Source organism: Somniosus microcephalus, chromosome 26, assembly GCF_052327205.1.
Source record: "Somniosus microcephalus isolate GS21.2 chromosome 26, FLI_Smic_1.0, whole genome shotgun sequence".
Classification (NCBI taxonomy): Eukaryota; Metazoa; Chordata; class Chondrichthyes; order Squaliformes; family Somniosidae; genus Somniosus; species Somniosus microcephalus.
In genome coordinates this window covers 45,067,853-45,092,325 of record NC_141012.1, presented here as the reverse complement: position 1 = coordinate 45,092,325, position 24,473 = coordinate 45,067,853, and the positions used below count along the sequence as shown (strand labels likewise).

Below are 24,473 nucleotides of genomic sequence, written 5' to 3'. Positions count from 1 at the left end.
GATTTTTTTTTTTAAGCTGTTTGAATTCCACTTTGGAGAACTTCAGACCGTGACATTCAGAGTCATTTTAATTTTAAATGGAGAATCTCCAAATACATTCAGAGGTAGAAATAGGAGAGTAGATTCCATTCTCAAAATATGCTGTAATGATCTACAGTGTATTCAGCACACACAGCTACTGCCCACTTAGTGCGATTATAGATAAACAAACTGCGCTTTGGACAAACTGGAAAGAATTCTGTCAAGTGATACCAGAGCATCACATCCAGTTTTTAATTGAACATTTGCGTCAAAATGCTTAAAATACAACACATGCTCGGTGCCGAGAGGTACACCGAGACACGCTGCCACGGCGAGGTGTACGAGCTTCAGCCGCCTCAGCACCAGAACACACCACCTCACCAACCTGCTGAGATTTGACTCTTGGAAGCAGATCACCCCTCGGGCCACCAGCCAAAGCAGATTAGGGCAGACTATCTTCAAATAATGACAGCGTGGCGCCAGCAGATGAGAAGTGCAGCTTCCCAACACTGTGGCAAAGATAGCTAATCACCAGGGAATTCCAATCTTTCTCAATCCGAATCCCGGGTGGGGTTAGTCGCCAGGCAGCTCAATCCTCGGCCTTGGCTGACGAGGTAAGCGGGAGGGAGGGAGGGAGGGGGGTTCAGAACGGCCACCGCGAGCAGCGCCTTGGGCTAACTGGAAGAATGGAAGGAGCGAGGTGTGGATGTGGGAATATCACAAAGGAGTCGGTGTCATTTGATTGATTGCTCCTCCAAACTCTCTCGGGTGAATTAGGCTAAACGAATTTCACAATTAAAAGAGGGAAGAGAGAACAAAAGTGGTTAAAATAGATGATCCGACGCCCACCGGCGTGTGATGAAATGAAACGTGGCAAGGTTCCAGTTAAGTCCATACGTTCCTTTTCCAATTACAATTAACGTAGGCTTTTCAGGCCAAGTTCGTTCGAAGCAAGATTTTTTTTTGTTGCATGGCCAAGAAAATAGAACCTGCGCGTCTTCCAAATCAGCACTTAAATGTTGTCCAGTTGCTCTGGTTAACGCTCACAATAGTGCCTGGACTTTGGCAGCGACACCAGTGAATCTCCTGTGCTGGTTGTGGTGGTCGGAGCAGTGCAGAGGGTTATCCGTGCCAAGGGGCAGTGATGACTTCATCTGTAGCCCGGCCCAAGCCAGAACGCAGGGCGCACTGCCCCCAGTAACATGTCAAGTCAGCAACCGAGGGAACGTCGCAACCATCGTCTTAAAAAGAATATCAATAAAACTTGTCACTTTTTTTTTTAAAAAAGGAATTACAGCAAAACAGTGAGGTATTTAATTGCTCCAGCATCGGCTAGCTTCTTCAGAAACAGCTGCTCGTGTGTGACATTGTGCTCGGAGTTCTGTAAAAGGAAAGCAAAGTTTTAGAAAGCAGACCACAACCCCCCTCGACAAAGACCAACATACAAAGGCCACAGTTACTAACTCTCCTCTGTCCCAGTCAAGTTTGGAAAGTATTTCTCGGCTTGCCTTGTTCAAATCGGGCCGTCTGCCTGACACCATCAGAGGGGGATTTCTCGGCCGGAACGAGATTCCGCGGATGGTCAGCTTCACATCACCACAGAGAGGGTTAATATTCAGGGACCTTGTGTACGGTCCAGTTAACACGGCAGACCCTGCGCGGCGCTGCTGTATGCCTCTGTGGGAATGAGCTGATCTCGTCCGTCGGCTTCCTCGGATCATTTCTGCCTCATCAAACAGAATCATTCATGATGCCAGAGCCAGAATTTCAGGCATCGGCAGGCAGTGAAGCACAGGGACAAAGGAGCAAGTGGCAATGGGCATGGGAGGGCAGCGGGCGGCAAGGGTTGTAGAGTCATTGGCCTAGAAATTCACTTTGGGGCGGCCAGCTCGCTCGCGCCCAAAAGTTAGCGCTGGGCGGGGAGCCATTAGCGATCGTCAGATATTCAGTGTTAGCGCCCCAAATCGGAACCGGGCGCTATACCAGGGTGTGCCCGCCTCCACTTGGGGCGCTGACACTGAATTTCAGCGCTCTTGGCGTCGCTGCGCCAGCCGCTGCGGAGCAGCAGGCTGCGGTACTGCAGGCCTCCTCCTTCTCTTAAGGGGGAGCTGCCTGCAACGGGGAGATCGCCGCTGGAGAGTGCCGGCAAATGAGCCCGGCACCACGGAGAAGTGCCGGGTTCGCGGAAAGCAGCCGGCAATGCCGCGGGGGGGGGGGGGGGTGGAGGAGGCCGGGGAAGGAGGTGCGGGCAGGCAGCCGCCGAAAAAGCGGCCGGCCGCACCTTCCCCTTTAAAGCGCCCCACTAAGGCTACAGCACGGCCCCGTTTTTTGGTCGCGGTTTGCGGCCGCTTCGGAGGAGGCGGCCGCTACTAAATATGGGGATCGGGCCAGTTTTGGGGCGGAACCGGGGCACTGCGCACACCGATGACGTCATCGGTGCCGGCGCAGCGCTAACGGCTACCGCCGCCAATACCGCTGCGCTGAATATCAGCGCAAACTCATTTTTGGCGCAGAAGCCCTCTTTAGGCGGTAACTGGCCGCAAAGCTGGCAGCGCCTTAATGAATTTCTAGGCCATAGAATCATACAGCACAGAATGAGGCCGTTCAGCACATCATGTCTGTGCCGGCTCTTTGCAAGAGCCATCCAATTAGTCCCACTCCCCCGATCTTCCCCATAGCCGGGAAATGTTTTCCTTTGAAGCCTGGGTCACATGATTAATAACCCTTTAATGATGATACAGTGCACTAAAGAGCACACCACTCCCACAGAAATCTCTCGTCTTCTCCAAATGGTGGCAAATGTGTTCAGGCTAAAACTAAGAATCGACATTACTTACTGTAAAATAATAAAAAGGCAGAAAGGCAAAGAGCAAGAAACTAAAGGGTACATTTTAAATGGATGGATGGAAGGAAGGAATATCCTACCAGGCCTGCCGACCTCATTGAATTCCTGATGTGCGCTCGCAGCAGTTGCAGGGCCATGCTGGGAGTGCGGGGTCGTAAAAATATTCCGTCAATGTATAATTATTAAAACAATAAAAAAAAGTCAGTCCACGACTTCTGAATGAAATAGTCTTTCATTTACTTCCCAATACAATGTCACTGTGGACAGTCCAGTTCTCAGGTAAATCTACGTATCGATATCATCCAGTCAGAAGCGAAAGACGCAGAGAGAACTCTCCCAGTACCGATTCCAAACCCAAAACACCCCTGATTAAAGAGCTGTTTCAAATACACAATGACTGGAGGTGAGCAACTGTTCACACTTCATCTAAATCTGCGTTAATCCTTGGCGCATGTAAAATGTGATAGTGACTTGAACAAAGCTTCTGGGTTCTGACTCAGTTATAGATTTAAGTGGCCTGTCTTGTGATGACTGTGCTCTGACCTTCATTTTCAAGCTTCGTAGTAAAAGGTAGCTTCCGGTTTAACTCTAGTTATTTCAAAACAGTAAGAGATGAAATAGGGAATACTCACTGGTTGACACAGGACAAAAATCTTGCCTTTTATCTCATCTCCATGTATTACCGGGAAAGAGACTGGGCCTGAAGAGGCAGGAGGCAGACATGGCCTCAAGATAAGGATGGATGCAAGCGCAATATGGGGGATGGGAGAGAGGGTTGGGCAGTTAAAGGTGCTGGGCATTTGTATAGGGTTGCAAATGTTCCAAATCTCCCCTCCCTGTTTCCTGAGGGGTCAGGAAATTTAGAAATCTAAAGAGAAAATTCAAGGCAATGGAGCAGTGTAGCAATTTGGATAAAAATAAGCAGCGCGTGACAGGAAGGGACAGAGAGTTTAATGTTAATAGTGCATCCGTGAATAAGGTGAAAGCAGGGAATAATGGTAAAAAATTTAAATGAAAGGCTCTTTATTTGAATGCACAAAGCAATCATAACAAGACAGACGAATTAGAGATAAATGGCTTTGATCTAATAGCCATTAGAAATGTGGCTGCAAGGTGACCAAGGTTGGGAACTAAATATTCCAGGGTACTTGACATTTCAAAAAGACAGGCAGACTAGAATAGGAGGCTGGGTTGCCCTGAAAATAAAGGATGTCATAAGGACAGTAGAGAGAAAGGATCTTAGCTCTGAAGATCAGGAAGTAGAATCAGTATGGGTGGAGATAAGAAATAACATGGGGCAGAAAACACTGGTAGGAGTCGTTTATAGGCCCCCAAACAGTAGCTATTTCTGTTGGACAGAGTATTAATCAATAAATAATAGGAGCTTGTAACAAAGGTAATACAATAAGCATGGGGAACTTTCATCTTCATATAGACTGGGCAAATCAAATTGCAAAGGTAGGCTGGAGGACGAGTTCATGGAATGCAGTTTCCTCGAACAATATGTCATGGAACCAACCAGGGAATAGGCTATTTTAGACCTTGTATTGTGTAATGAGACAGGGTTAATTAGTAATCTCATAGTAAAGCATCCTCTGGGAAAGAGTGATCATAACATGATAGAATTTCACATTGAGTTTGAGAGTGAAATACTGAAATCCGAAATGAGTCTTAAACTTAAATAAAGCCAATTACATAGGTATGAGAGGTGAGTTGGCTAAGGTAGATTGGGAAATTAGAGTAAAAGGTATGATGGTAGATAAACAGTGGCAGACATTTAAAGAAATATTCCAATTCTCAATGAATATGCATTCCATTGAGAAATAAAAACTCCATGGGAAAAGTGATCCATCCATGGCTAACTAAAGAAGTTAAGGATAGTATTAGATTAAAATAAGAAGCTTATAATGTTGTGAAGTCGTGCACACAACCCCCCGCCGACCCCCCCGCGGAACCACCTGACTCTCTTCCAAAGGCTCGAAAGCAACGAGAGCTCTGAGCCCGCGGCAGTGCCAGCCCCTGTTCCGACCGAGCACGACGACCTGTTGGTGGAAATGCGGAACTTCATTGCATTCCAGGCTAGCAGCGACGGACAAGCCACGACTGCGGACCCCCCCGCGGGCCCCCGCCGACCCCCCCTGCGGACCCCCCCGCCGACGCCGACCCCCCCGCGGACCCCCGCCGACCCCGACCCCCGCCGACCCCCCCGCCCCACCTTCCGAAATCCGAAATTTTCCGAAAACCGAAACACGGCTGGTCCCGAGGTTTTCGGATAAAGGATAGTCTACCTGTATTGAGATAGAGGATCAGCCATGACCATATTGAATGGCGGAGTAGGCTCGAAGGGCCGAATGGCCTACTCCTGCTCCTATTTGTCTATGTTTCTATGTTTTTTGAGGATGTAACTAGCAGGGTAGATAAAGCGGAACCAGTGGATGTAGTATATTTGGATTTCCAAAATGCATTCGACAAGGTGACACATAAAAGGTTGCTATAAAAGATAGGGACTCAAGGTTGAGGGTAATATATTAGCATGGATAGAGGATTGGTTAACGGACAGAAAACAGAGAGTAGGGATAGATGGGTCATTTTCCGGTTGGCAGGCTGTAACTAGTGGAGTGCCTCAAGGATCAGTGTTGGGGCCTCAGCTATTTACAATCTATATTAATGACCTAGATGAAGGGACCGAGTGTAATGTATCCAAGTTTGCTGATGATACAAAGCTAGGTGGGAAAGTAAGCTGTGAGGAGGACACAAAGAGCCTGCAAAGGGATATAGATAAACTAAGTGAGTGAACAATAAGGTGGCAGATGGAGTATAATGTGGGGAAATGTGAGGTTATTCAATTTGGTAGAAAGAATAGAAAAACAGAATATTTTTTAAATGATGAGAAACTATTAAATGCTGGTGTTCAGAGAGATTTAGATGTCCTTGTACAGGAAACAGAGAGAGTTAGCATGCAGGTACAGCAAGCAATTAGGAAGGCAAATGGCATGTTGGCCTTTATTGCAAGGGGGTTGGAGAACAAGAGTAAGGAAGTCTTACTACAATTGTACAGGGCTTTGGTGAGACCACACCTGGAGTACTGTGCACAGTTTTAGTCTCCTTATCTGAGGAAGGATATACTTTCCTTAGAGGCGGTGCAACGAAGGTTCGCTAGATTGATCCCTGGGATGAGAGGGTTGACCTATGAGGATAGATTGAGTAGATTGGGCCTATACTTTGGAGTTTAGAAGAATGAGAGGTGATCTCATTGAAACAGATAAGATATAGAGGGGGATTGACAGGGTAGATGCTAAGAGATTGTTTCCCCCGGGTTGGAGAGTCTAGAACTAGGGGGCATAGTCTCAGGATAAGGGGTCGGCCATTTAAGACTGAGATGAGGAGGAATTTCTTCACTCAAAGGGTTGTGAATCTTTGGAATTCTCTACCCCAGAGGGCTGTGGATGCTGAATCGTTGAGCATATTCAAGGCTGAGATCGATAGGTTTCTGGACTCTAGGCCAATCAAGGGATATGGTGATCGGGCGGGAAAGTGGAGATGAGGTCAAAGATCAGCCATGACCTTATTGATTGGTGGAGCAGGCTCGAGGGGCCATATGGCCTACTCCTGCTCATAATTCTTGTTATGTTCTTATGTTTCTTTGACTGACTGTAGAGATTGGCTGGGAACTCTATGACATTTTGCAATCTGATTGGGCGCTACCAAGCACATGACCGATACTACCACATGTCTAGCACGGACCAATCAGAAAGGAAAGGGGGGTTCTGTGCACCCATCCCTCTCCGAAACATTGTAGGGCCTGTCCCTCACACTGCTGGTCCCACAACCTGCAGTGTACATGAACCTCAGCTTGTCCCCTCTACACTGCAGCCGGTCTGTGTGTTGTGTACCTTGGCGAGACAGGAACCATTCTATTAAAGAAGAGAAAAAGAAAGACTTGTATTTATATCATGCCTTTCACAACCTCAGGACGTCCCAAAGCGCTTCACGGTCAATGAAGTACTTTTGGAGTGTAGTCGCTGTTGTAATGTAGGAAACGCGGCAGCCAATGTGCGCACAGCAAGGTCCCACAAACAGCAATATGATAATGACCAGATAATCTGGTTGAGGGATAAATATTGGTCAGGACACCGGAGAGATATGCCTTGCTCTTATAGAGTCAAGGCGGCACAGAAGGAGGCCATTTGGCCCATCGAGTCTGTGCCGGCTCTCTGTAGAGCAATCAGTCAGTCCCATTCCCCCGCTCTATCCCTGTAGCCCTGCAAGTTTATTTCCCTCAAGTGCCTATCCAGTCTCCCCTTGAAAACATTGAGTGTCTCCGCTTCCACCACGTCCGTCGGCAGCGAGTTCCGGGTCCTCACCACTTGCTGCGTAAAAAAGTTTTTCCTCACATCCCCCCTGTATCTCTTGCCAAAAACCTTAAATCTGTGTCCCCTAGTCCTTGTATCTTCAACTAGTGGGAACAGCCTTTCCCCGTCTAGCCTATCCAAACCCATCGTAATCTTGTACACCTCTATCAAATCACCCTGCAACCTCCTTTGCTCTAATGAAAACAAATCCAGCTTCTCCAACCAGTCCTTGTAGCTAAGATCCCCCATCCCGGAACCATTCTGGTAAATCTCCTCTGCACCCTCTCAAGGGCCTTCACATCCTTCCTAAAGTGTGGTGACCAGAACTGGATGCAATATTCCAGTTGTGGCCTAACCAGCGCTTTATAAAGGTTCAGCATAACTTCTCTACTTTTGTTCTTCGAAATAGTGCCATGGGAGCTTTTATATCCGCTTGAGAAGGCAGAAGTGGCCTTGGATTAACGTCTCATTTGGAAGACTAGATTTCATGCTCAAGTCCCTGGAGTGAGGCTTGAACCTTATGATTCAGAGGTGAGAGTGCTACTACTGAGATGCAGCTGGCACCTTTATTCGCACGTCAAACTTTCACAGTGCTGTGCCATCACGCCCCACTAGCACCCCTCACCCCCCAACCCCAACCCCTTGGCCCTCGGCAAACATCCCCTCGCATAAGGTGGGCGAATCGGACAGTACATCCCGAGTACTGTGACGCTGGCCAGTGGGGGCAGGATTCAGACTGAATAAACTGACCTTACCGAGAGACCTCTGCACCAGCACCCTCGGATTTCAAACCTGACTGACAGAATACTCCAGGCCATTTTATAAATGGACGTGCAGCATGTCAGAGATATACAACGGACAGTTGGAAGCCTGAAGATAGAATTTAGAACCATCAGATACTTACAGACATTTCTTTCATGGTAGTTTTGCCGTAGTAGTGAATGGGAGTATTTTGTTGACTTCGTGGATAACCAAAACCAGCAACATGGACCTCATCGCAATAGTTCAGGGCCACGGTGATGGCTAAAAACCCAGTGGTGGGGTGCACGGGTTTCTGTGGATACAGAAAGAGACATTAAAGTGAGAGGTCGAGATCCTGTGGTTGATTAGCAACAGAAATGCTGCCACTATAGTCAGCCCCAATTATCACAGGCACAATAACCCCGCAGCAATATATACACACAGCTGTGGGCAACAGACCAGAGATAATAAAGTAAAATAACTTGCTGAACAAACTGGAAGCCTAAAGTTCCACAGTGAGTAACTCTTACCCTGAATAAACAGTGACTCTGTACAGTTACAGTGAGTAACCCTTACCCTGAATAAACAGCGACTCTGTACAGTTACAGTGAGTGACCCTTACCCTGCTGAATAAACAGTTACAGCGAGAAGTCTTTAAAATTATGATGGGATATTGTGTGGTAGGCATAGAGAAGATGCTTCCATTTGTGGAGAGTCCAAAACTATGGACCATAAACATAAGATAGTCACTAATAAATCCAAAAGGGAATTGAGGAGAAACCTCTTTACCCAGAGAGTGGTGAGAATGTGGAACTCGCTACCACAGGGAGTGGTTGAGGCAAATAGCATAGATGCATTCAAGGGGAAGCGAGATAAGTACATGAGGGAGGAAGGAATAGAAGGATTAGCAGTTAGGGTTGGATAAAATAGGGTGGAAGGAGGCTCGTGTGGAGCATAAACACCGGCGCAGACCAGTTGGGTCGAATGTCCTGTTTCTGTGCTGTACATTCAATGTAATTCTGAATGAACAGTGACTCTGTACAGTTACACGGTGAGTGATCCTTACCCTGAATAAACAGTGACTCTGTACAGTTACACAGTGAGTGACCCTTACCCTGAATAAACAGTGACTCTGTACAGTTACAGTGAGTGACCCTTACCCTGAATAAACAGTGACTCTGTACAGTTACAGTGAGTGACTCTTACCCTGAATAAACAGTGACTCTGTACAGTTACACAGTGAGTGACCCTTACCCTGAATAAACAGTGACTCTGTACAGTTACACAGTGAGTGACCCTTACCCTGAATAAACAGTGACTCTGTACAGTTACAGTGAGTGACCCTTACCCTGAATAAACAGTGACTCTGTACAGTTACAGTGAGTGACCCTTACCCTGAATAAACAGTGACTCTGTACAGTTACAGTGAGTGACTCTTACCCTGAATAAACAGTGACTCTGTACAGTTACACAGTGAGTGACTCTTACCCTGAATAAACAGTGACTCTGTACAGTTACACAGTGAGTGACCCTTACCCTGAATAAACAGTGACTCTGTACAGTTACAATGTGAGTGACCCTTACCCTGAATAAACAGCGACTCCACTCTGTTACATGTCTAATGCCGGCACTGGTGCCTTAACCCTTACCTTACAAGACAAACATGGTCTCCGTAGTGACACAACATGAGGCATGTTACATTAATAGGTAACGTGACGTTTTTCAACACTGCCTCAGTGTTGCTGGACGTGGAACCTATTTCCAGCTGTGTGGAAAGGAGACAGCTTGAGGGAGGAGCCCTGGCAACACCGGTTTGCAGCTGACTCGGGAATGATCCGGATTATATTAAGTGCAGGGAAGGAATGAACACACAAAAACACAGCTTAATTATCACAGAAAAATCACTTTCTCAGTACAGAAAAAAACTGGTTAATGGTTGTTGGAGCTATCGAGGCTGGGGAGGTGGGAGAATGGAACTCATCCAGTGTCAGCAATGAACACTCCCAACGACAGAGAAAAGCTCCCTATATTCTTCCTCCACAATGCCTCTTTCCCAAAAGAGCAGCCCCCTAACTTACATCATCATTTTGATATTGCCATTTCCCACACCAGCCAATCTTATGGCCTCTCCGAAAGAAAGTGCCAATTTAATGCCGTTAAAGGTTGGGGGGGGGGGGGGCGGAGGGAGGAGGGTTGCGTTGTGGACCCACACTGACTAGCTAGACTGTCTGAACTCAGTCACAACCAACAACAACGTGCATTTATATAGCACCTTTAACACAGCAAAACATCCCAAGGCGCTTCACAGGAGTGCTGTCGGACAAAATTTGACACCGAGCCACATAAGGACAGGTGACCAAAAGCTTGTTTAAAGAGGTAGGTTCTAAGGAGCGACTTAAGAGGAGGAGAGGTGGAGAGGTTTAGTGAGGGAATTCCAGAGCTAGAGAGAAAGCAGACTTTCATCTCACCTCCCAGAATAGGCATGGATAGAGGATTGGCTATCTAACAGAAGGCAGAGAGTTGGGATAAATGGTTCATTCTCAGACTGGCAATCAGTAACTAGTGGTGTTCCGCAGGGGTCAGTGCTGGGTCCCCAACTCTTTACAATCTATATTAACGATTTGGAGGAGGGGACCGAGTGTAACATATCAAAGTTTGCAGATGATACTAAGATGGGAGGAAAAGTAGTGAGTGAGGAGGACATAAAAAACCTGCAAGGGGACATAGACAGGCTAAGTAAGTGGGCAGAGATTTGGCAGATGGAATACAATACTGGAAAGTGTGAGGTTATGCACTTTGGCAGGAAAAATCGTAGAGCAAGTTATCATCTTAATGGCAAGAAACTGGAAAGTACTGAAGTACAAAGGGATCTGGGGGTCCTGGTGCACGAAACTCAAAAGGTTAGTATGCAGGTGCAGCAAGTGATTAAGAAGGCCAATGGAATGTTGGCTTTCATTGCTAGGGGGATAGAATATAAAAATAGGGAGGTATTGCTTCAGTTGTACAAGGTATTGGTGAGACCGCACCTGGAATACTGCATACAGTTTTGGTGTCCATACTTAAGAAAAGACATACTTGCTCTCGAGTCAGTACAAAAGGTTCACTCGGTTAATCCCGGGGATGAGGGGATGGACATATGAGGAGAGGTTGAGTAGATTGGGACTCTACTCATTGGAGTTCAGAAGAATGAGAGGCGATCTTATTGAAACATATAAGATTGTGAAGGGGTTGGATCGGGTGGATGCGGGGAGGATGTTCCCGATGATGGGTGAAACTAGAACTAGGGGGCATAGTCTTAGAATAAGGGGCTGCTCTTTCAAAACTGAGATGAGGAGGAACTACTTCACTCAGAGGGTGGTAGGTCCATGGAATATGCTGCCCCAAAAAGCTGTAGAAGCTACATCATTACATAAATTTAAAACAGAAATAGACAGTTTTCTAGAAGTAAAGGGAATTAAGGGTTACGGGGAGCGGGCAGGAATTTGGACATGAGTCTAGGTTCGGATCGGTCATGGCCCTGTGGGTAGCGGAGCGGGCCCAGGGGCCGTGTAGCCTGATCCTGCTCCTATTTCGTGTGTCTAATTCTGTTAGATTCAGGAGATGGTTCTGTGATAGTGGATTGGCGGTTAGGATCAGATCAGCCATGATCTTATTGAATGGCGGAGCAGGCTCGAGGGGCCGATTGGCCTACTCCTGCTCCTATTTCTTATGTTCTTATGTTCTTATGTAATAGGTTCAACCCCAGGTGACAGAGTCCATTGCCCAGGTGGAGGGTAAACACCAACAATGACTGACTGGGCCAAACGCCCCACTTCCGTGTTGTGAATTCTGTGCAATTCTTTGCGCTAACCCAGCTGCCAGAAGCTAAAAGGCAACGACCTCAACTCAGAGTTTCACCGGTCCAATGAACAGCACTTTTAACTCATAAATCGCAAATCGACGTTCTTACCTGCTTGGACTTGGGAGGCAACTTCAGTGGGATTTTCAGTAATTTGGTAGCAGCTTGGTGTATGTAATAAGGGTTGAGGATCCGGATATTAGAAGGATTTGCTTCCCAGATCAAGGGCGGAGGCTTCCAGAATCCTTTCCTAAACTGGAACAAAAAGATAGCACTAGTTTAGAGCAAAGAGTTGAATCTGCAATAGTCACCAGCTCTTTAATACTCAACTGTCCGATGAGTTAATGAAGTGGAAGTTAGTCAGCCAGGACTTCTCAAGGGCCTTCCATGCATGTGTAGAGCCACAAGGACAGAAGTGTCCATGAGCCCACTAAGTAGGAGCAACAAGAGTGGGCCATTCAGCCGCTCGAGCCTGTTCCGCCATTCAATTAGATCATGGCTGATCTGTATCTTATCTCCATTTAGCTGCCTTGGTTCCATATCCCTTAATACCCTTACCTAACAAAGTTGGGGACAGTCCCATTTATTGAATGAGTGGGAAATAAGTTGCCGATCTATCTCCATTGCAGATGCTCTTTATATTAACTAGAATTTTGTGGAAATGGTGTCATCTTTCAGTAACCACCCACGTTGGGCCTTTCCACATGCCCTTTGCACTTGCATTATCGTTCTTCAAAAGGAAAAATGACTGTGCATCTTCTCTCCCCCAACCCGCTGATTTAGTTGTGGGGGTGGGGTGGAAAAGAGGAGAGGGAGTAAACATCAGCAACTCATCGTTAGTGGAGAGCTGTCACTCGGTTCTCCCCGGTCCTCTGGTTTGCCCCAAGCCAAGGCTGAGCACAGCCAGGAGAACATGGAGCAACTGGACTGTCCCTGAGCCCCTCCACTAATGCTGCCCAGAGGAACCGCAGGGAACTGATCAGCCCTCGGGTGACTCTCCCACCCCCACTGCAGCCGGAATAGGCTCAGAAGCTCAAGAGAAATGCGGGGGGAGTGTAGGCCATGCACGGGTGCCCGAGGGAACTGCATCAGTCCACAGTGCAATTCTGCAGAACTCCAAGACTAATGGAAACAGTGACTCAACGGCTGAAGGGTCGATAACTGGAGGGCACAGATTTAAGATGATTGGCAAAACAACCAGAGACAAGGTGAGGAAAAACTTTTTTAAGCAACAAGTGGTCAGGATTTGGAATGCACTGCCTGATAAGGTGGTGGATACAGATTCAATAAATAGTAGCCGTCAAAAGGGAATTGGATAAATATTTGAAGAAAAAATTGCAGGAATATGGGGAAAGAGTGGAGGAGTGGGACTAACTGATTTGGTCTTCAAAAGAGCCAGCGCACTCGATGGGCCGAATGGCCTCCTTCTGTGCTGTACTATTCTATTATTCTAACTAAAGCAGACCGAGAGAAGTGGATTATGCTGACCCTCCCCTTCTGGTGTTAGGATCAACCCAGGTTAGCTCGATCATGACTGACCGACTCCACTTGGGTTACAGTCGATTACAAGTCATCAAAGTGCACTGGAAATTGCCAAAGAGCTCTGGCACCAGCCGCTGGCCAACCAGTGCATCTTTGGCATCTTGGTGGCTTCGTGCTGGTTGGCATCAAGACCACAGATGGTGCCATTGAAAATTGTACTGCTGCATGGCCGGCAACAGTCAGCACCAATCAGTAATGACCAGCACCAGGCTGACTTGGAGTGAAGCACCAGGGAGTGAAGGCACCATCCAAATGCACTCCCAGAGTGGACATCATTGATCCCAACATTGATCCCAACAGGCCACAGCTGGAATACTGTGTGCAGTTCTGGTCGCCACACTATAGGGAGGATGTGATTGCATTGGAGAGGGTGCAGAGGAGATTCACCAGGATGTTACCTGGGCTGGAGCGCTTCAGCTATGAAGAGAGACTGGACAGGCTGGGGTTGTTTTCCTTAGAGCAGAGGAGGCTGACTGAGGTGTACAAAATTATGAGGGGCATAGATAGGGTAGATAGAAAGGAACTTTTCCCCTTAGTAGAGGGGTCAATAACCAGGGGGCATAGTTTCAAGGTAAGGGGCAGGAGGTTTAGAGGGGATTTGAGGAAAAACTTTTCACCCAGGGGGTGGTTGGAATCTGAAACTCACTGCCTGAAAGGGTGGTAGAGGCAGGAACCCTCACAACATTCAAGAAGCATTTAGATGAGCACTTGAAACGCCATAGCATACAAGGCTACGGACCAAGTGCTGGAAAATGGGATTAGAATAGACAGGGCTTGATGGCTGGTGCGGACACGATGGGCCGAAGGGCCTCTTTCTGTGCTGTATAACTCTATGGGCTAGAAATTCAGTTTGGGCCCACCAGCTCGCTTGCGCCCAGAAGTTACCGCTGCGCGCGGAGCCACTTGCGCCCGCCAGAAATTCAGTTTCAGCGCCCCAAGTCGAAGCTGGCCGCTATTCAAGGGTGTGGCCGCCCCCGCTTAGGGCGCTGAAACTGAATTTCGGCACGCTAGGTGCCGCAGCGCCACCCGCTGCGGAGCGGCAGGCTGCGGTACTGCAGGCCATCCTCCCTCTCTTAAGGGGGAGGTGCGTGCAACAGCGAGATCGCCGCTCGCTAATGCCGGCAAATGAGCCCGGCACCACGGAGAAGTGCCGGGCTCCCGGAAAACAGCCGGCAATGCCGCGGGGGGGGGGGGGGGGTGGTGGAGGAGGCCGGGGAAGGAGGTGCGGGCAGGCGGCCTCCGCCTTAACTCGCCCCACTAAGGCTGCAGGACGGCCCCGTTTTCAGATCGCTGTTTGCGGCCGCTGCGGAAGAGGCGGCCGCAACTAAGTATGGCGGTCGGGCCGGTAGCGGGGCGGTAGCGGGGCACTGCGCACACCGATGATGTCATCGGTGGCGGCGCAGTGCTACTGGCTAACGCCGCCATTACCGCAGCACTGAATATCGGCGCAATCTCAGCAAGTGGCACAAAAGCCCTCTTTGGGCGAAAACTGGGTGCAAAGCCTACTGAATTTCTAGCCCTATGACTCTATCTATGACTCTAACTGGTGCCCTCAGTCTGACCAATCAGAGCACTTCTTTCTCAGCCTTTTGAGAATCGTGGTTTCCAATCTTGGGAGCTGAAAAGCCAAGACAACCAAGGCAGGACAACCATGGCAGGACAACCATGGCAGGGGGGAGTCAAGCAAGTAAGCCAATGATCTGCCCCGTCAGCAAGGGAAATTCAATGGAAGCATTTCATGCAATGTTTGAAATCAGTCCATCAGGAAGCCATTTTGAATCTTGGCACAAACCAATACCAGTGACACAAAGCTTTGAGGAGCAAACCTCTGCCACTTAGTTCATGTCATAGAGTCATAGAGTAATACAGCACGGATAGAGGCCCTTCGGCCCATTGTGTCCGCGCCGGCCATCAAGCCCTGTCTAATCTAATCCCATATTCCAGCATTTGGTCTGTAGCCTTGTATGTTATGGCATTTCAAGTGCTCATCCAAATGCTTCTTAAATGTTGTGAGGGTTCCTGCCTCCACAACCCTTTCAGGCAGTGAGTTCCAGATTCCAACCACCCTCTGGGTGAAAAAGTTCTTTCTCAAATCCCCTCTAAACCTCCCGCCCTTTACCTTGAATCTATGCCCCCTAGTTATTGACCCCTCCACTAAGGGAAAAAGCTCTTCAGTATCCATCCTATCTATGCCCCTCATAATTTTATACACCTCAATCATGTCCCCCCTCAGCCTCCTCTGCTCCAAGGAAAACAAACCCAATCTGCCCAGTCTTTCTTCATAGCTGAAGCGCTCCAGCCCTGGTAACATCCTGGTGAATCTCCTCTGCACCCTCTCTAACGTGATCACATCCTTCCTGTAGTGTGGCGACCAGAACTGCACACAGTATTCCAGCTGTGGCCTAACCAGTGTTTTATACAGCTCCATCATAACCTCCTTGCTCTTATATTCTATGCCTCGGCTAATGAAGGCAAGTATCCCATATGCCTTTTTTACCACCTTATCCACCTGTTCCGCCGCCTTCAGGGATCTGTGTACTTGCACACCCAGATCCCTCTGACCCTTCGTCTTGCCTAGGGTCTTTCCATTCATTGTGTATTCCCTTGCCTTGTTAGTCCCCCCAAAGTGCATCACCTCGCACTTTTCCGGGTTAAATTCCATTTGCCACTGTTCCGCCCATCTGACCAACCCATCTATATCGTCCTGCAGACTGAGGCTACCCTCCTCGCTATTTACCACCCTACCAATTTTTGTATCATCCGCGAACTTACTGATCATACCTTTTACATTCATATCCAAGTCATTAATGTAGACCACAAACAGCAAGGGACCCAGCACCGATCCCTGTGGCACCCCACTGGCCACAGGCTTCCAGTCACAAAAACAACCTTCGACCATCACCCTCTGCCTTCTGCCACTAAGCCAGTTTTGTATCCAATGTGCCAAGGCACCCTGGATTCCATGGGCTCTTACCTTCTTGACCAGTCTCTTGTGCGGGACTTTATCGAAGGCCTTACTGAAATCCATGTATACCACATCCACTGCGTTACCCTCATCCACACACCTAGTCACCCCCTCAAAAAATTCAATCAAATTAGTCAGACATGATCTTCCCTTGACAAAGCCATGTTGACTATCCCTGATTAATCCTTGTCTCTCCAAGTGGAGACTAATTTTGTCCCTCAGAATTTTTTCCAATAATTTTCCTACCACTGATGTTAGGCTCACTAGCCTGTAGTTCCCCGGTTTTTCCCTACTTCCCTTCTTGAATAATGGTACTACATTAGCGGTTCTCCAGTCCTCTGGCACATCCCCTGTGGCCAGAGAGGTCCTGAATATATGTGTTAGAGCCCCCGCAATCTCTTCCTTTGCCTCACACAGCAACCTGGGATACATTTCATCCGGGCCTGGGGATTTATCCATTTTTAGGCCTGCTAAAACCGCCAATACCTCCTCCCTCTCGATGTTAATATGTTCGAGCATATCACAGTCCCCCCGCCCTATTTCTATGTCTACATCGTCCTCCTCCATAGTGAAAACAGATGCAAAAAATTCATTTAGAACCCCTCCTACATCTTCCGGCTCCACACACGGATTGCCACTTTTGTCCCTAATGGGCCCTATTTTTTCCCTAGTTATCCTCTTACCCTTAATATACTTATAAAACATCTTAGGATTTTCCTTTATTTTGCTCGCCAGTGTTATTTCATGGCCCCTCCTTGATCTCCTAATTTCTTTTTTAAGTATCCCCCTGCACTTTTTGTACTCCTCTAGGGCTTCCTCCGTCTTTAGCCTTTTGTATCTGCCAAAAGCCCTCCTTTTTTTGCGAATCCATTCTCGTATATCCCCTGACATCCAAGGTTCCCTGTGGTTTTTGGAACCACCCTTGACCTTTACGGGAACATGTTGCCATTGTATGATCTCAATCTCCCTTCTGAAAGCCTCCCATTGCTCCGATGCGGATTTTCCTACAAGTAGCTGATCCCAGTCCATTTTGGCCAGATCCTGCCTTATCCTATTAAAACTGTCTGACACAGTTTCCCCTGGTTCATTATACATTAAGCTCAGGGGAAATCCAGTTAACTGACAGGATCCTGCCGGCTGGGGGCTTTCTACAACAATAGTCCACACTCAACTCTTCTCTCGTTATACAGGATCTCCCTCAGCCAGCGGGCATCCACCTGCTTGAAAGGTAAAAAGACGAGCAGTGTGCTGGGGTTGTTTTCTATGTCCGGTTCCACGGCCGCAGACTCGGGATAAAAGAATCGCAGAGTGGTCTTGCTGCCGACGTCCTTCTCGTAGCCTCGGACTGGAGCATCGTTTATTCTGTAGAAACGAAGCAGAGGACAATTTATAAGCCCACTTCCTACCTTCCACACAACACGTTGCCCTCTGTTATCATAAGCATGCGACCCTCAGGCTACCCTTTCCCTATTTCTCTCCTTGCAGGTCCTTCCCCCAGAACTTGTGTCTCTGTGCCCGAGTGTCCAGGGAGAAAGCATCCTCCAGTTAGTGAATGCTCAACCACAACTCGCTGGGGCAGTCCCCTCCCCTTCCCTCACTCCCCTCCCCTGCAGTCAGATACCAAGCCTCCTCCTTGTGCCTTCCCTGCACCACGTACTTAAGACCGAGAACTTACCACTCATGCAATGTTCCCGCTAAGGTGCGCTTTGTTCTGCGCGGTCTGCTCCTTTTAATGCACGGTCCCTTTAAATTTCAGCGCGTGGACGGTATTTACAATGGAAAAGTTGGCGAACGGTCTGCGCGGGACCTTTGAGATTACTGCGCGACCGCGCACCCGAGCAGGAATGTTGAACTTGTGAACCCTCACTCTTTAACGCTGCTGTCAGTGATCTAACGCAAGGCTCTGCAGTGCCAGCTAGTTCTTGCACACTTGCATGGGTCAATGTGTTGGCTGTGCCATGGGTCGGTAGCTAAATGGATCGTGCTCTTTATTCTTCACAGTGGCAAGGAGCTTACCTCAGCTGTTCACCCATCACCCCTGTGCTCGCTGACCTACATGGGCTCTCAGTCCAGCAACGCCTCCGATTCAAAACTTTTATCCTCGTGTTCAAATGCCTCCATAGCCTCGCCCCTCCTGATCTCTGTAAATTCCTGCAGCCCTACAACTCTGCATCCCACCAAATCTGGCCTCTTGCACATCCCCGGTTTCCTTCACTCCACCATTGGTGGCCGTGCCTTCAGCTACCAAGGCCCTAAGCTCTGGAATTCCCTCCCTAAACCTCTCTACCTCCCTCTCCTTCTTGAAGAAGCTCCTTAAAACCTACCTCTTTGACCAAGCTTTTGGTCACCTGTCCTAATATCTCCTTACATGGCTCGGTGTCAATTTATGTCTGATTGCAACACTCCTGTGAAGCGCCTTGGCATGTTTTAACTTTGTTTAAGGCGCTATATAAATGCAAGTTGTTGTTGTTCTTTTTGAATCAAAGGCAGGCATCGAGACTTCCTTCAGAGGAGAGGAAAGAAAGAAGACTGGGGGCAGAGGCCCGTTCCGGGACACACTCATGCCTCAATTAGCGGCCAAGGAGCAGGTAGTCCTCCTCTCCAATCATGCAGGGAATGAAGACCAAGAGAGAGGGAGAAGAAAATATGTCCAGCAAAAACAGATAAAAACACAAGAGTTGCACATCACTCACCGAATGACAACATCGTATTTGTTGACTGTTTCTCCGAGGGAGCTGTTTTTCAGGGTGTATCCATTGCCAATGATAACGCATCTCTTACAAGCCGACCTGGCAAAAGATAAGAGGCCTTCAATGAACAATAAGAGCTCCGCCGTACAAAGACTAAACAGTAAAACCACCCGTCGATGTTTACAGCGCAAAAGACAGCCATTCGGCCCATTGTCTCTGTGCTAACACAATCCAAAACTAATCCCACTGCTTTGGTCTTTCCCCTTTCACCTGTATCTCTGCTTTAAATGTTTATTTGCTCTTCCCTTTAAGAGTGCAATGGTCTGCACTTCACCTATTTCCTGTGGCAAAGAATTCGTCCCTAAAACAGATATGTCCTAATTCTAGCTCCATTGATGACGAGCTGCTGCACCTGGCGTCCCCATCTCCTACAGGTCACTTCTGAGTGGAATTGTCTGTCAGAACTGAATACAGGGCCAGGCCCAGTTGAAACTGGGTATGATAGCAGTTGAAGTGAGCAACTGTGGCACAGAGTCTCAACTATATAAAACATTAGTTCGGCCCCAGCTGGAGTATTGAGTCCAATTCTGGGCACCGCACTTTAGGAAGGAGGTGAAGGCTTTGGAGAGGGTGCAGAAGAGATTTACTGGAATGGTTCCAGGGATGAGGGATTAGTTACGTGGATAGACTGGAGAAGCTGGGGTTGTTCTCCTTAGAGCAGAGAAGGCTAAGAGGAGATTTGATAGAGGTGTTCAAAATCATGAAGGGTTTAGATAGAGTAAATAAAGAGAAACTGTTTCCAATAGCTGTAGGGTCGATAACCAGAGGGCACTGATTTAAGGTGATTGGCAAAAGAACCAGAGGCGACACGAGGATACACTTTTTTATGCAACAAGTGGTTAGGATTTGGAACGCGCTGCCTGATAAGGTGGTGGATACAGATTCAATAGTCGCCTTCAAAAGGAAATTGGCTAAATACTTGAAGGAGAAAAAACTGCAGAGATATGGAGAAAGAGTGGGGGTAGTGGGACTGACTGAATTGCTCTTCGAAAGAGCTGGCGCAGACTGGATGGGCCGAATGGCCTCTTTCTGTGCTGTACTATTCTATGATTCTATGAACTACATACATGGTCATGTACAACATAGGGCAGCACGGTGGCATAGTGGTTAGCACTGTTGCCTCACAGCGCCAGGGACCCGGGTTCGAATCCGGCCTCGGGCGACTGTCTGTGTGGAGTTTGCACATTCTCCGCGTGGGTTTCCTCCGGGTGCTCCGGTTTCCTCCCACAGTCCAAAGATGTGCGAGTTAGGTTGATTGGCTGTGATAAATTGACCCTTAAGTGTTAGGGGGATTAAATACGTGGGGTTACGGGGATAGGGTGGGATATGTGTTGGTGTAGGGGTTACGGGGATCGGGTGGGATATGTGTCGGTGCAGGCTCGATGGGCCGAAATGGCCTCTATCTGCACTGTGGGGTTTCTGTGATTCTGTGATTCTGTGATATCACCACTCCTCCTTGATAAAGAGCTTACCTGTTTATACTTTCAGGCATATCATACCGTATTCTGGCCAATATCCTGTTAATAGATTGTTCTGGAAGGAAAGCGAAAGGTTCACAATGACACAATCATTTGGAGAGATTGGTTAGTCCTTTCTCGGACTGAGTTACACCCATTTTATTTTTAAATGGCACAGAAAAGAAATGGTATGGGTTGAGGGTGGATGGCTTCTGAATCTGTCCACTCCCCTCTCCTCAGTTTTGAATGGTTTACTGGAGGCTATTTTAGAAAGCAAACATTTTCACAGATCATTGGCTTTTCAGCCCCGAACCAAGCTATTCTACCCATCATGTCCGTATCAGCACGAGCTCCATACCAGAGCCATCGATTGGAATCCATTTCCCCGCCCCCCCCCCCACCGCCCTTTAATACTTTCCTTCGAGTTTTAGTCAAGCTCCCTTGATGAATTAGGCTGAAATAGCTTCTTGTGGTAATGCAAATTCCAACAGTCCTTTGCATGAAACACTTCCTTTTTCAGCCCCTGCTCCGTTTTTCAGCTCAGGGGGAATTACAGGAAACTCTCGATTTACCGGCACCTAAATAACCGGAAACCTCTGTTAACCGGCAAAATTCAGGAGTAGGTTCAGGTAAGTTTTACTTCATATTAGTGGCCGTTCCTGGATCTGTGGCTGTGTAACCGGGGTTCCTGCACTTGTTGCTAAGCAACAGGGAAGCCTGGATCTGTTGCTGTGTACGGGGCTCTCGTACCGTTTACTATACCTCTGTAATCCGGACTTTTTGATAAACCGGCACCACGCCGGTGCCGAATAAAAAAGAGTTTCCTGTAGTTAGCAATCACACTGGTTTTCTTGACCAACGTACTGACTTTTCGAAGGCCAACAATACCTCGTCTCAATCCTCCTGGGAGGGCCCGAGGGGTCTTTGGCCTAGAAATTCATTATAGCCACTTGTGGGGCGGGACAATCGGGCGGCCGCTACAGTCCTCGTCCTCCTCCTCGTCGTCGTCCTCCTCCTCTTCCTCTTCCTCTTCTTCCTCCTCCTCCTCCTTCATCTTTGTCTCTCACAAAGTGTTGCAAAACGGCTGCCTTTTCTACTGCAGGAGTGCCCTTTAATTTGCGCTCCCCGCGGCCCGCCTCGGCTGTGTACCGTTCCGCTTCACAGTCGTTAGGGCCGCCCAGCGCACAATGGGGCGGCGCGAGTGAAGTTCCGGTTCCGGGCGCACAAAGGGCGTTGCATGACGAAATGACGTCATGATCTGCGCGCGCAGCAGGGCGCGCGCTAAGACTTTGCGCCGGCGCTAAATGTCTACTGAAATTGGGGCGAGGCGCAGATCGCGCTGCGCCCGGGCGCTAAGCGCCTAGCGCTCGAGATCTACTCCTCCTAAGGCGCTAACGGCTGGCGCGCCCAACTGAATTTCTAGGCCATTCTGTTAAAAGGTGTGAGGTAATTTCATGAAATCGTGCTCTCAAATTCCCAACAGGGAAGGCTCAGCATCAGCCGTGCAATTTTTGTAAAATTTTGCCCGTGCTATAAAAAAAACATTTATGCCAGCAACCTCAGTGGGCAGGAAGGGGAGAGAACATTAACATTAAGAAGAATCTGCCGTCAAAAAGAAAACGATGCTGTAGGAACCACAACAGAAAATAACTGCATGTGACAAATCCTTACCCAAAGTCTTACAACCTTACAAAAGCATGAAGGTTTAGACAGAGCCAATAAGGAGAAAGTGTTTCCACTGGCAGTAGGGTCAGTAACCAGAGGACACAGATTTAAGATAATTGGCAAAAGAACCAGAGAGGATAAGGAGAAATTTTTTTAACGCAGCGAGTTGTTAAGATCTGGAATGCACTTCCTGAAAGGGCGGTGGAAGCAGATTCAATTGTAACTTTCAAAAGGGAAAAGGAGACTGTGGGGAAAGAGCAGGGTAGTGGGGCTAATTGGAGAACTCTTTCAAAGAGGCAGCACAGGCACGATGGGCCTCCTTCTGTGCTCTATGATTCTATGACTATGGCGAGAGTGCTACCCAATGAATTGAGTTTACTGTCCGACTATTCATCGCTAACCATTGGCTTTAACTCGTCAGATTTATTGTTAAGACGCGGGTTTTTAAAGCATAAATCATGCTGGGCATATATTTGATTCTTTGGAAATTTTTCGGGGCTGTTAGGTAATTCTATAAAGGCATGCCAACATCAGCTAGGCTGTACCTGTGCTCTGCAGCCCATTCCACATTACTGGATGGTTCTCACAGCTGGACAATTGAACTTCGAGTTGCTTTTTTTTGGAAATTTTGCGGTTAAGGTCGGGGATGATAGCACTTCTCCCTTTCAGGCAACAAGTTAAGCACTCCCGGGTCAGCTACAACACGGTCCCAAGCACTCCCGGGTCAGGTACAACACGGTCCCAAGCACTCCCGGGTCAGGTACAACACGGTCCCAAGCACTCCCGGGTCAGGTACAACACGGTCCCAAGCACTCCCGGGTCAGGTACAACACGGTCCCAAGCACTCCCGGGTCAGGTACAACACGGTCCCAAGCACTCCCGGGTCAGGTACAACACGGTCCCAAGCACTCCCGGGTCAGGTACAACGCGGTCCCAAGCACTCCCGGGTCAGGTACAACACGGTCCCAAGCACTCCCGGGTCAGGTACAACACGGTCCCAAGCACTCCCGGGTCAGGTACAACACAGTCCCAAGCACTCCCGGGTCAGGTACAACACGGTCCCAAGCACTCCCGGGTCAGGTACAATACGGTCCCAAGCACTCCCGGGTCAGGTACAACACGGTCCCAAGCACTCCCAGGTCAGGTACAACACGGTCCCAAGCACTCCCGGGTCAGGTACAACATGGTCGAAAGCACTCCTAGGTCAGCTACAACACGGTCCCAAGCACTCCCGGGTCAGGTACAACACGGTCCCAAGCACTCCCAGGTCAGGTACAACACGGTCCCAAGCACTCCCGGGACAGGTACAACATGGTCCCATCCAAAGTAAAGCTCCCTCTTCTCTCCGCCGACAACCTGCTTCAGCTCCAGCCTCAGAGCAAACAGCTCCCCTACCGCACCAGTGTGACATTCTGTCACAGACCAGCAGCCTGACTGAGATTTCAAATCTAGTACCAATTAGTGAGAAATCTGGGATGATTTTATACTGAGGGCCCACACCCACTAGAAGCTGGACTGCTGATGGAGGAGACTTTCACCCCAACAGTTCAGGCTGAATTTGAAACCTGTCTGTTTGGTCAGACTGATCTGAAGAAGGAAATAAAAAAGTTAATTTAAAAAGATATTTCATTAATAAACATGGTCTACTCCAGCACAACACAGACAGTGCCATGGTGAACGCTGGGGTCAGTGCCACGGTCACTGTTTGGGCCACTGACAAGGTTCAGGCCAGTGCCAGATCCGGGGCTCAATTTAGCACACTACAGCTAAGGCCCAACTCAGTATAATTTCACCCTATCCCTAAAAATGACTGGGGTGTGTTAAAAGCCGCACAGAAGAGATATGGTTTCAAAGCTGCTGACACAGTAAAGGAACATATCAAAAAAACTAGGGCCTAGAAATTGAGTGGGCTTAGCGCCCAATTAGTGGCGCTAGAGGGCCTTGCGCCGGACTTATAGCCGTTTTGCAAATTGACTTGGGCCTTACCATCGGCGTTAGCCGGTAGCGCTGCGCCGGCACCGATGACGTCATCGGTGTGCGCAGCGTCCCGGTTGCCGCGGTAACCCGGCCCCAAGCCCAAATTCAGTTGCGCCCGCCTCGCCCGTGGCAGGCGCAACTAACGAATGTGAAAAGTGTTCTTACACGCCTTTGCGCCGGCGCATAAAGGTGGAGCGGCGGCCGGCCGCGTTCCCGGCGGCCGCCTGCCCGCATCTCCCTTCCCGGACTCCTGCATCACCCCCCCCGCGGCCCTGATGAGTGTGTGCTGCGAGCCCGGCACTTCCCCGAGGTGCCGGGCT

The 24,473-nt window shown here is 48.6% G+C and overlaps 1 protein-coding gene across 2 annotated transcripts in view; it reads right to left on the bottom strand.

The window, feature by feature from the left end:
• Positions 1–227: 227 nt before the first annotated feature.
• The window catches only part of LOC147100438 (CMP-N-acetylneuraminate-beta-galactosamide-alpha-2,3-sialyltransferase 4-like), a 163,550-nt gene continuing 139,304 nt past the window's right edge, over positions 228–24,473 (bottom strand). For both annotated transcript variants that reach the window (XM_085968162.1, XM_085968163.1), the window contains 6 exons: positions 20,527–20,587; positions 18,998–19,093; positions 17,477–17,666; positions 11,909–12,052; positions 8,123–8,272; positions 228–1,402 (listed from right to left, as the gene is read on the bottom strand). In XM_085968162.1, the coding sequence (XP_085824288.1) occupies positions 1,313–1,402; positions 8,123–8,272; positions 11,909–12,052; positions 17,477–17,666; positions 18,998–19,093; positions 20,527–20,587 (731 nt within the window). In that variant the 3' untranslated portion in view covers positions 228–1,312. The remainder of the gene's footprint in view (positions 1,403–8,122; positions 8,273–11,908; positions 12,053–17,476; positions 17,667–18,997; positions 19,094–20,526; positions 20,588–24,473) is intronic.